At 36.7% G+C, this 13,349-nt stretch overlaps 1 protein-coding gene across 1 annotated transcript in view; it reads left to right on the top strand.

Annotated features, from left to right (window-relative positions):
- ATAD1 (ATPase family AAA domain containing 1) overlaps positions 1-13,349 on the top strand; it is a 55,195-nt gene that overhangs the window by 21,290 nt on the left and 20,556 nt on the right. The window contains exon 6 of the mRNA XM_079900373.1: positions 5,562-5,668. Coding sequence (XP_079756499.1) covers positions 5,562-5,668 — 107 coding nt within the window. The remainder of the gene's footprint in view (positions 1-5,561; positions 5,669-13,349) is intronic.

The raw sequence follows: 13,349 nt of genomic DNA on the forward strand, positions 1-13,349 counted from the left end.
GATAAGCTATATAGAAATATATATAAAGATAGGTATAGATATAAAGTATTTTGGTTATTTGTTTGCCTTGTGTATCTTTCTCATCAATTTATTCCATTTATTTTGGATTTTTGCTTTGACTTTTGCACAAAGGAGCATATAGCTGGATTTTTAAAACTTTTAATCTAAGGCTCTTTAACCAGGAACTGTGGTCGGTTTGCTTTCATTTTGATAGCTGATATATTTAGATTTATTTCTACCACATAACTGTGTGCTTTTTATGGATATTTACCAATCTAGTGGACTTTTGCACTTTTTTAATTCCCTTTTCCCTCACACAGGTTTAGAAGTTATGTACAGTTGACCCTTGAACAACAGGTTTGAATGGGTCCACTTATACGTGGATTTTTCTCAACAGTAAAAACTCTTATCACCACATGAACTGCAGCTACGGAGGAACCGTGTATATAGAGGGCCAACTGTAAATTATATGTGGATTTTGGACTATGGAAAGGCTCAGCGCCCATAACTCATACCTTCTTCAAGGGTCAACTGTATTCTTTTTCTTTTAGCATACATTTAGCACAGCTACTTGTCTTAAAAGTCTAGGCTAATTATTTCTCGCATCTTCCCAAATAATACAGGGACTTTAGAACTCTTGGATACTAATCATTCCTCTCATCTCTTATATGTTTTTGTTAACAGTTTCTCTTGTTTTTTACTTTTCCATATTGTTATTTTTATACTGGCAGTGCTTGTTTAGAGATCCACTTTACCAATTATTTTGCTCACTATTACTTCTTGCACCTGCCTTTTCTGGATTTAATTTCCTTCTTACTGAAGTCTGTCAAAATTCTTTCAGCAATGATTGTGAGTACAGTGAGTTGTCTTTGTGTGAAAATGTGTTGACTCTGTTTTTATTGTTAAATGATACAGAATTACTTTCTTTCAGCATTTTAAAGCCAAAAGTTTGTTGTCTACCAGTCTTTCTTGTCGCTTTTGAGAATTCTGCTTATAGCCTAATATTTCTTTGTAATTAATCTATCTTTTCTCTCTAGTTGCTATTGAATATTGCAAGACTTCTGTTTTATTATATATATTTTTTTTCTTCAACTCTCTACTTAATTTTGAGTCATTTCAATAGTTGTAGCATCTAGTTCTCTACCATATTTCGTCAGTTCTAAAACATACAGTTTTATTTTAGTTTTTTACATTTTAACATCCCTGAAATTGGGATAGCATGTTATAATTTAATTGGCAGTAGTTAAAATTTTTTGTCGATACATAAAACAATGGTGAAACTCAAGTCAGTCAGTCATTGAGTAAGTAATAAAAAGCGATTCTTTGCTTGGCTGTGTTCAATCTTGCAACAGTTGGGTTTGTATTCTGCCAATCATATTTGAATTTTAGAAGTTCTGTTTGTTTATTTTTCAAATTTATCTATTTTCACTATAACTTGCTCTTCTGTTAAAATTTCAATCCCTTTTATGTCTTCAAATTTTTAAACTTTTTTTTTTTTTTGCGATACGAGGGCCTCTCACTGTTGTGGCCTCTCCCGTTGTGGAGCACAGGCTCCGGACCTGCAGGCTCAGCGGCCATGGCTCACAGGCCTAGCCGCTCCGTGGCATGTGGGATCTTCCTGGACCGGGGCACGAACCCGTGTCCCCTGCATCGGCAGGTGGATTCTCAACCACTGCTCCACCAGGAAGCCCACATACTATTTTTATATAGTTCTTTGGATTGTTCTGTTTGAAATTTTACTTCTTTATATTGTTAACTCTCTTTCATAGTGATTTGTTTCCGTGTCTCATTTCTAACTCTAGATTGCTTAGGACTTGCTTTTATATGAGAATTCTGTGTTGCCTAAAATAATCCAGAGTAGTTTTTCTGTCTTCCACCTAGAGGCTTTAGGCTCTAATTTCTCGATGTTCCTAAACTGAATGACAGTTTGAATTTAGACTTCAGGCCTGAGAGAGAGCCCCTGTGATCTTGGTTTTTAATTTTTCAGGGGGGACATATTTCCCTCCAGAGCCCAGGCCAAGACAGACAAGCGTCCTTAACTCCCTGTAGTGGTGAGCAGAAATTTTTTTCTTGTCTATACTTTCTGTGAGTGTACATCCTTTTGGGCATCTCGGCTTCAGCATGGATATTAACACCAAAGCAGAACCTCCTGATGCTACCCGTGCATACCTGTTGTGTACACAAACACACACAGACAGTGGCATAATCATCTCAAAATCTCACCATTCTTTTTTTCAGTTCTCTCTTTTCCTGATCTCCAGGATTTTTTTTCTTTCCTTCTTGCAATCTCAGATATTCAGTAACCTTTTTTTTTTAATTACTAAACTTTATTTTTTAGAACAGTTTTAAGTTTACAGAAGACTTGAGCAAAAAGTACAGAGTTCCCATATCCCCACACACACACACAGTTTCCCTATTATCAATACTTTGTGTTAATGTGATATATTTGTTATAATTAATGAACCATTATTGGTATGTTATTAATAACTAAAGTCCATAGTTTATATTAAGGTTCATTCTGTGTTGTACAGTTCTGTGGTCTTTGACAAATGCATAGTATCATGTATATACCCTTACAATATCAGGCAGCATAGTTTCACCACCCTAAAAATCCCCTGTGCTCTACCTGTTCATCCCTCTCAAACTCCTCCCTCCCAAACTCCTAGCTGCACTGTCTCTATTGTTTTGCCTTTTACAGAATATCATACAGTTGGAATCATGTAACATGTAGCTTTCTCAGACTGGCTTCTTTCACTTAGCAATATGCATTTGTTTCCTCCATCATCTTTTTATGGCTTGGTAGCTCATTTCTTTATATTGCTGAATCATATTCCATTATATGGTTGTACCACAGTTTGTTTATCCATTCATCTATTAAAGGACCTCTTGGTTGCTTCCAGTTTTGTGCAGTTATGAGTAAAGCTGCTAACAACAGAGATATGCAGGATTTTGTGTGGACTAAAGTTTCTAACTCAGCTGGGTAAATACCTAGGAGTTCAATTGCTGGATTGTATGGTAAATCTGTGTTTAACTTTGTAAGAAACTACCAAATGTATTTCAGAGTGGCTGTTTGCACTTAAAAGTTCCAGCAGCAGTTCTACCATTTTGCAGTTCTACCAGCAGTAAATGAGAGGTCCTGTTTCTCCACTCCTCTCCAGCACTTGGTATTACCAATTTTTTGGATTTTAGCTATCCTAATAAGTGTGTAGTGGTGTCTCGTTTTAATTTGCACTTCCCCAGTGACGTATATTGTTGAGCATCTTTTTTTTCATATGCTTATTTGCCATCTGTATATCTTCTTTGGTGGGGTCTCTGTTCATATCTTTTGCTCATTTTTTTTTTTTTTGAAGGTGGATTTTTTTTTTAATTAATTTATTTTTGGCTGTGTTGGGTCTTCGTTTCTGTGCGAGGGCTTTCTCTAATTGCGGCGAGTGGGGGCCACTCTGCATCGTGGTGTGCGGGCCTCTCACTGTCGTGGCCTCTCTTGTTGCGGAGCACAGGCTCCAGATGCGCAGGCTCAGTAGTTGTGGCTCACGGGCCTAGTTGCTCTGCGGCATCTTCCCAGACCAGGGCTCGAACCCATGTCCCCTGCATTGACAGGCAGATTCTCAACCACTGCGCCACCAGGGAAGCCCTTTTGCTCATTTTTTAACTGGGTTGTTTTCTTGTTGAATTTTAAGAGTTCTTCGTATATTTTGGATACAAGTCCTTTATCAGATATGTTTTTATACAATAAATATTTTTTTCCAGTCTGTGGCTTATCTTTTCTCTTAATAATGTCTTCCACAGGGCAGGAATTTTATTTTTAATAAACTCCGACTTACACATTTTTTTCTTGGATGGATTGTGCTTTTGGTGTTGTATGTAAAAGTTCATCACCAAACCCAGGGTTCCTTAAATTTTCTCCTGTATTATCTTCATAAGTTTTATAGCTTTTTGTTTTACATTTAGGTCTGTGTTCTGTTTTGAGTTTCGTGAAATGTATAAGGTCTGTGTCGAGGTCTGTTTTTTTGCATATGGATGTCCGATTGTTCTAGCACTATTTATCAGATATGCATTAACTTTAAAAAAAATCTTATTCAGTCTTTTTGTCAGTGTTTACATACATGTCTTTTTCCACCGTCTTCAGCATTCTGAGCTTTTATATTCAGTGTGTCTCGTGTAAGCAGTACACAGTTGGGTTTTGTGTTTTTTTAATCCAGTCTAATATCTTAAACAGGTAATTGCATACTCTAGACCATTTACATTTAATGTAACTACTGATATAGTTAGGTTATTTATACTTTGATCCAGCATTTTAAGTTTTTCATATTATTTTAAGCAGCCATCTTGCCAGACCACTTCTTAGAAATGAAGATAATTTAAGAATAATTAATAGCAGAATTATGGTAGTTAAGTAGGCAGCTAAATTTACACAATTTATCTTTAAAAAATAAGCAATTTTAAAATGACTAGATTTTATACATCCAGAATAAATGGGTACATTTATTGTACATGGTACAACACATGGTATAATACATGGTACAACAATGGTACATATTGTACATGATTAGAACTGTAAAAGAAAATACAGGATATATGTTTGCCATCACAAAACTATCATGTCACAGTAATGTGTTTTTGCTGTAATTACTTTGTAAAAAATTTTTTTGTTTTTTAAAGCTTGGACCCAGCACATTAAAAAGCATTTTCATGTCACTTGCATGTATGATTGACAGACTTCAAGTTTTAGTTTTAATGTTGAAATGTGAAAGTTATTGAGAAATGCCAGTGATTTGAAGGGATACAAGACAAAACATTTGAAACAGGATTGTACTGGAAAATACAGGATTTGTTTTTATTGTCTTTTTTTCATTCTTAGGATATACCACCTTTCAGTCCTTTCGTTCTAGACGGAAAATATTTTCCCCGTTCTAAAAGTATTTCATGTTCATTATAGATAATTTGGAAGACAGAAAAGAATTCAAGAGAAAATTAAAATTGTCCATCAGTATCACTGAGAGATAACCAAAGTTATTAGCATTTTGGTGTATTTCATTAAAGGTTTTTTTACCCTGTATAACGTATATGTACATGCATGCCAGTATGTATGTTTTAAACCATTTCCTGTCCTATATTTTCCCACTTAATAGTGTTTTGAGATTTTCCAGTATCATTTTTATTTATTACCAGGAAAAATGTATGAGGAAAAAGGATGTGATCCCATAATTAAGAACACATAGGATGCAGAGAACCTGGAAAGTTAGGACCAAAGCACACAGACTTTTGCTCTAAGACACTACATGATCCTTTTTTAGCCTCTCAGCACTAGATCCTTTACTTCTTTTATATATGTTGGTATGAATGTATTTTTAGGAAAGAAATGAGGATTGTGAATTGATTGTTTTAATTTGCTGGATAATTTGTCAAAGTAGTTATATCAGAATAATGTATGAAAAGGCATATTCGAACCCTTTTCTTTGTAATCTTTCATAAAATTTTCAGCTTTTAATTAACGATTTGAAATTATGTAAAGAGTAATTTATTACTGATTTGTAAGGTTAAGGATTTTTTTCTTCTAGACTCCTTTCTACGAAACCGTTCAAGTTCTGACCATGAAGCTACAGCCATGATGAAAGCTCAGTTTATGAGTCTCTGGGATGGATTGGATACTGATCACAGCTGCCAGGTATTTGAAAGTAATCTGCTTTAATTTGTGTTATTCTTGGTGGTGGTGTTAATAGAAAATTTGGCTGCTTGTTAAGCTTATTTACAGAATTATTTTTCATAGCTTATACTTACCAATAAATGATGAAAATCTGAAAGAATATGATTTGTGTATATCTTCATCCATTTTGAGGGCTTTGTAATTAATAAAATGTTAAAAAGATTTCCCAAATGCTCAAAACAAATACAAGAATAAGAGAGAAAACCAGGGTATTAGAACCATCAATGTCAAGGAAAAGGAAGTGACAAGTGGCTATGAGTATTCTGTACACTTCGTTTGACTCTTATCATAAATCCTTATAGTCTACTCTCAGTTCTTATGTCACTTTTAAAAAATATATAGTCGTGTGTATATGTTAATCCCAAACTCCTCATTTATCCCTCTCTCCCACCTTTCCCCTTTGGTAACCATAAGTTTGTTTTCTATGTCTGTGAATCTGTTTCTGTTTTGTAAGTTCATTTGTATCATTTTTTTAGATTCCACATATAAGTGATATCATGTGATATTTGTCATTCTCTGTCTGAATTACTTCACTTAATATGATAATCTCTAGGACCATCCATATTGCTGCAAATGGCATTATTTTATTCCTTTTTGTGTCTGAATAATATTCCACTGTATATATGTACCACATCTTCTTTGTCCATTCATGTGTCAGTGGGCATTTAGGTTGCTTCCATGTCTTGGCTGTTGTAAATTGTCCTGCTGTGACCTTTGGGGTGAATATATCTTTTCGAATTATGGTTTTCTCCAGATACATGCCCAGGAGTGGGATTGCTGGATCCTATGGTACCTCTATTTTTAGTTTTTAAAGGAACCTCCATACTGTTCTCCATAGTGGCTGTACCAATTTACATTCCCACCAACAGTGTAGGAAGATTCCCTTTTCTCCAAACCCTCTCCAGCATTTATTTTTTGTACACTTTTTAATGATGGCCATTCTGACTGGTGTAAAGTGATACCTCATTGTAGTTTCAATTTGCATTTTTCTAATAATTAGCGATCTTGAGCATCTTTTCATGAGCTTTTTGACCATCTATATGTCTTCTTTGAAGAAATGTCTATTTAGGTCTTATGCCCATTTTTTGATTGGGTTGTGTGTTTTTTTGATGTTGAGCTGCATGAGCTGTTTGTCATATTTTAGAAATTAATAATTAGATCCCATGTGTTTATTTTTGTTTTTATTTTCATTACTCTAGGAGGTAGATCCAAAAAGATCTTGCACAATTTATATCAAAGAGTTTACCTCTAAGAATTTTATAGTATATGGTCTTACATCTGGGTCTTTAAGCTTTTTTTTTTTAAATAATTAATTTTTACTGGAGTATAGTTGCTTTACAATGTTGTGTTAGTTTCTACTGTACAGCAAAATGAATCAGCTATACATATACATATATCCCCTCTTTTTTAGATTTCCTTCTCATTTAGGTCACCACAGTGCATTAAGTGGAGTTCTCTGTTCTATACAGTATGTTCTCATTAGTTGTCTATTTAATATGTAGTATCATAGTGTATAGTGTCAATCCCAATCTCCCAATTCCTCCCATCCCCCCTTTCCCCATTGATATCCATACATTTGTTCTCTACGTCTGTGTCTCTATTTCTGCTATGCATATGAGATCATCTATACCATTTTTCTAGATTCCACATATATGCGTTAATATATGATATTTGTTTTTCTCTTTCGGACTTACTTCACTCTGTATGACACTCTCTAGGTCCATCCACGTCTCTACAAATGACTCAATTTCTTTCCTTTTTATGGCTGAGTAATATTCCATTGTATATATGTACCACATCTTCTTTACACGTCCTCTGTTGATGGACGTGTAGGTTGCTTCCATGTCCTGGCTATTGTAAATAGTGCTGCTGTGAACATTGGGGTGCATGTGTCTTTTTGAATTATGGTTTTCTCTGGGTATATGCTCAGTAGTGGGATGGCTGGGTCATATGGTAGTTCTATTTTTAGTTTTTTAAGAAACCTCCATACTGTTTTCCATGGTGGCTGTATCAGTTTACATTCCCACCAACAGTGCGTGAGGATTCCCTTTTCTCCACACTTCTCCAACATTTATTGTTTGTAGATTTTTTGATGATGGCCATTCTGACCAGTGTGAGGTGATACCTCATTGTAGTTTTGCGTTTTTCTGATAATTAGTGATGTTGAACATCTTTTCATGTGTTTGTTGGTCATCCATGTGTCTTCTTCGGAGAAATGTCTATTTAGGTCTTCCACCCAATTTTTTTTTTTTTTTTTTTTTTTTTTGCAGTACGCGGGCCTCTCTCACTGTTGTGGCCTCTCCCTTTGCGGAGCACACGCTCCGGACGCGCAGGCTCAGCAGCCATGGCTCACGGGCCCAGCCGCTCCGCGGCATGTGGGATCTTCCCGGACCGGGGCACGAACCCGCGTCCCCTTCATCGGCAGGCAGACTCTCAACCACTGCGCCACCAGGGAAGCCCCCACCCAATTTTTTGATGGGTTGTTTGTTTTTTTGATATTGAGCTGCATGAGCTGTTTGTATATTTTGGAGATTAATCCTTTGTCAGTTGCTTCATTTGCAAATATTTTCTCCCATTCTGAGGGTTGTCTTTTTGTCTCATTTATGGTTTCCTTTGCTGTGAAAAGCTTTTAAGTTTCATTAGGTCCCATTTATTTTTGTTTTTATTTCCATTTCTCTAGGAGGTGGGTCAAAAAGGATCTTGCTGTGATTTATGTCATAGAGTGTTTTTCCTATGTTTTCCTCTAAGAGTTTTATACTGTCTGGCCTTACATTTAGGTCTTTAATCCATTTTGAGTTTATTTTTGTGTGTGGTGTTAGGGAGTGTTCTAATTTCATTCTTTTACATGTAGCTGTCCAGTTTTCCCAGCACCACTTATTGAAGAGACTTTTTCTCCATTGTATATTCTTGCCTCCTTTATCAAAAATAAGGTGACTGTATGTGTGTGGGTTTATCTCTGGACTTTCTATCCTGTTCCATTGATCTATATTTCTGTTTTTGTGCCAGTACCATACTGTCTTGATTACTGTAGCTTTGTAGTATAGTCTGAAGTCTGGGCGCCTGATTCTTCCAGGTCCGTTTTTCTTTCTCAAATTGCTTTGGCTATTTGGGGTCTTTTGTGTTTCCATACAAATTGTGAATTTTTTTGTTCTAGTTCTGTGAAAATGCCAGTGGTGGTTTGATAGGGATTACATTGAATCTGTAGATAGATTTGGGTAGTATAGTCATTTTCACAATATTGATTCTTCCAATCCAAGAACATGGTACATCTCTCCATCTGTTTGTATCATCTTTAATTTCTTTCATCAGTGTCTTATAATTTTCTGCATACAGGTCTTTTGTCTCCTTAGGTAGGTTTATTCCTAGGTATTTTATTCTTTTTGTTGCAGTGATAAGTGGTAGTGTTTCCTTAATTTCTCTTTCAGGTTTTTCATCATTAGTGTATAGAAATGCAAGAGATTTCTGTACATTAATTTTGTATCCTGCTACTCCACCAAATTCATTGATTAGCTCTAGTAGTTTTCTGGTAGCATCTTTAGGATTCTCTATGTATAGTATCATGTCATCTTCAAACAGTGACAGCTTTACTTCTTTCCCGATTTGGATTCCTTTTATTTCTTTTTCTTCTCTGATTGCTGTGACTAAGACTTCCAAACTATGTTGAGTAATAGTGGTGAGAGTGGGCAATCTTGTCTTGTTCCTGATCTTAGAGGAAATGGTTTCAGTTTTTCACCACTGAGAATGATGTTGGCTGTGAGTGTGTCATATATGGCCTTTATTATGTTGAGGTAGTTTCCCTCTATGCCTACTTTCTGGAGACTTTATTATAAATGGGTGTTGAATTTTATCAAAAGCTTTTTCTGCATCTGCTGAGATGATCATGTGGTTTTTATCCTTCACTTCGTTAATATGGTGTATCACATTGACTGATTTGCATATATTGAAGAATCCTTGGATTCATGGGATAAACCTCAATCATGGTGTATGATCCTTTTAATATGCTTTTGGATTCTGTTTGCTAGTATTTTGTTGAGGATTTTTGCATCTGTGTTCATCAGATATATTTGCCTGTAGTTTTCTTTTTTTGTGACATCTTTGTCTGGTTTTGGTATCAGGGTGATGGTGGCCTCATAGAATGAGTTTCAGAGCGTTCCTCCCTCTGTTATATTTTGGAAGAGTTTGAGAAGGATAGGTGGGCTGTTGTTTGTTAGAAGATTTTTAATCACAGTTTCAATTTCAGTGCTTGTGATTGGTCTCTTTATATTTTCTATTTCTTCCTGGTTCATTATCGGAAGGTTGTGCTTTTTGAGAATTTGTCCATTTCTTCCAGGTTGTCCATTTTATTGGCCTACAGTTGCTTGTAGTAATCTCTCATGATCCTTTGTGTTTCTGCAGTGTCAGTTGTTACTTCTCCTTTTTCATTTCTACTTCTGTTGATTTGAGTCTTCTTCCTTTTTTTCTTGATGAGTCTGGCTAATGGTTTATCGTTTATCTTCTCAAAGAACCAGCTTTTAATTTTATTGATCTTTGCTATGTTTCCTTCATTTCATTTTCATTTATTTCTGATCTGATCTTTATGATTTCTTTCCTTCTGCTTACTTTGGGGGTATTTTTGTTCTTCTTTCTGTAATTGCTTTAGGTGTAAGGTTAGGTTGTTTATGAGATTTTTCTTGTTTCTTGACGTAAGATTGTATTGCTATAAACTTCCCTCTTAGAACTGCTTTTCCTGCATCCCATAGGTTTTGGGTCTTCGTGGTTTCATTGTCAGTTGTTTCTAGGTATTTTTTGATTTCCTCTCTGATTTCTTCATGATTCCTTTGTTATTTAGTAGCATGTTGTTTAGCCTCCATGTGTTTGTATTTTTTACAGTTTTTTTTTCCTGTAATTGATATCTAGTCTCACAGCGTTGTGGTCAGAAAAGATGCTTGATATGATTTCACTTTTCTTAAATTTACCAAGGCTTGGTTTGTGACCCAAGATATGGTCTATCCTTGAGAATGTTCCATGAGTACTTGAGAAGAAAGTGTATTCTGTTGTTTCTGGATGGAATGTCCTATAAATAAATATCAATTAAGTCCATCTTGCTTAATGTGTCATTTAAAGCTTGTGCTTCCTTATTTAGTTTCATTTTAGGATGATCTGTCCATTGGTAAAGTGGCATGTTAAAAGTTCCCGACTGTTATTGTATTACTGTCACTCTCTCCTTTCATGGCTTTTAACATTTGCCATATATATTGAGGTTCTCCTATGTTGGTTGCGTATATATTTACCATTATTCTATCTTTTTCTTGGATTGATCCCTTGATCATTATGCAGTGTCCTTCCTTGTCTCTTGTAACAGTCTTTATTTTAAAGTCTGTTTTGTCTGATATGAGTATCACTACTCCAGTTTTCTTTTTTTTTCTTTTTTTTTCTTTTTTTTGCGGTACGTGGCCCTCTCACTGTTGTGGCCTCTCCCATTGCAGAGCACAGGCTCCAGACGCGCAGGCTCAGCGGCCATGGCTCACGGGCCTAGCCGCTCCGTGGCATGTGGGATCCTCCCAGACCGGGGCATGAACCCGTGTCCCTTGCATTGGCAGGCAGACTCTCAACCACTGCTCGACCAGGGAAGCCCTCCAGCTTTCTTTTGATTTCAATTTGCATGGAATATCTTTTTCCATTCTCTCACTTTTAGTCTGTATGTGTCCCTCAATCTGAAGTGGGTCTCTTGTAGACAGTATATATGTGGGTCTTTGTTTTGTATCCGTTCAGCCAGCCTATGTCTTTTGGTTGGAGCATTTAATACGTTTTCATTTAAGGTAATTATTGATATGAATGTTCTTATTGCCATTGGGTTAATTGTTTTGGATTTGTTTTTGCAGTTTTCTTTTCCTCTTTTGTTCTCTTGTGATTTGATGACTATGTTTAGTGTTGTGTTTGGATTCCTTTTTCTTTTTTTGTATGTATATCTATTGTCGGTTTTTGGTTTGCAGTTACCATGAGGTTTTGATATACCGGTCTGATATACCAGTCTATATATATGAATGATTGTTTTAAGTTGCTGGTCTCAAGTTCAAATGCATTTACAGTATCGTGCTTTTGTACTCTCCTCACAATTGCTGGTTTTGATATCATATCCACATGTGGATGACTTTCTACCTTTACTGTATGTTTGCCTTTACCAGTGAGCTTCCATTCATAATTTTCTTGTTTCCAGTTGTGGCCTTTAGCATTTGTTGTAAAGCTGGTTTGGTGATGCTGAATTCTCTTAGCTTTTGAGTGTCCATAAAGCTTTTGATTTTTCTGTCAAATCGAATGAGAGTCTTGCTGGGTAGAGTATTCTTGGTTGTAGGTTTTTTCCTTTCATCACTTTAAATATATCACGCCACTCCACTCCATTCTGGTCTACAGAGTTTTTGCTGAAAAATCAGCTCATTACCTTATGGGGATTCCCTTGTATGTTATTTGTTTTTTCCTGTTGTTGTTTTTAATATTTTCTCTGTCTTTAATTTTTTCAACTTTATTACTATGTGTCTTGTCATGTTCCTCCTTGGGTTTATTCTTCATGGGACTCTCTGCGCTTCCTGGACTTGAGTGACTGTTTCCTGTCCCACGTTAGGGAATTTTTCAGCTATGATCTATTCAAATATTTTCTCAGGCCCTTTCTCTCTTTCCTCCTTCTGGGACCCCTGTAATGTGAATGTTAGTGTGTTTAATGTTGTTCCATTGGTCTCTTAAGCTGTCCTCCTTTCTTTTCATTCTTTTTTCCTTATTGTGTTTCACAGCAGTGATTTCCACCATTCTGTCTTCCAGGTCAGTTATCTGTTCTTCTGCCTCAGTTATTTTGCTGTTGATTCTTTCTAGTGTATTTTTCATTTCGGTTATTGTATTCTTCAACTCTGTTTCTTTGTTCTTTATATCTTCTAGCTCTTTGTTAAACATTTCTTGTATCTTTTCAGTCTGTGCCTCCATTCTTTTCCCGAGATCATGGATCATCTTTACTATCATTACTCTGAATTCTTTTTCGGGTAGATTGCCTATCTCCACTTCACTTAGTTGTTCTTCTGGGGTTTTATCTTGTTCCTTCATCTGGAACATATTTCTCTGCCATCTCATTTTGTCTTAACTTTCTGTGTTTGTGGTCTCCATTCCGCAGGCTGCAGTGTTGTAGTTCCTCTTGCTTCTGGTGTCTGTCCCCTGTTGGATGAGGCTGGTCTAGAGACTTGTGCAGGCTTCCTGGTGGGAGGGACTTGTGCCTGCCCACTGGAGATTGGAGCTGGGTCGTGTCCCTCTGGTGGGCAGGGCCGTGTCACGGGGTGCATTTAGAGGCGGCTGTGGTCTCAGGAAGACTTTAGGCAGCCTGTCTGCTGATGGGTGGGGCTGTGCTCCAGCCCTGTTGGTTGTTTGGCCTGAGGCGTTCCAGCACTGGATCCTACAGTGGGGCCTCATCTTGATGTCAAAATGGCAGACTTCCGGAGAGCTCATGCCAATGAATACTCCCTAGTACCTCTGCCACCAGTGTCCTTGTCCCCACAGCGAGCCACAGCCGCCACCCTGCCTCCCCAGGAGACCCTCCAAGACCAGCACGTAGGTCTTCTCCAGGCTCCTGTGAAGTCACTGCTTTTTCCCTGGGTCCTGGTACACACAGGACCTTGAGTGTGCC

The sequence above is a fragment of the Stenella coeruleoalba genome (assembly GCF_951394435.1).
Source record: "Stenella coeruleoalba genome assembly, chromosome: 16".
In the NCBI taxonomy this organism is placed as follows: domain Eukaryota; kingdom Metazoa; phylum Chordata; class Mammalia; order Artiodactyla; family Delphinidae; genus Stenella; species Stenella coeruleoalba.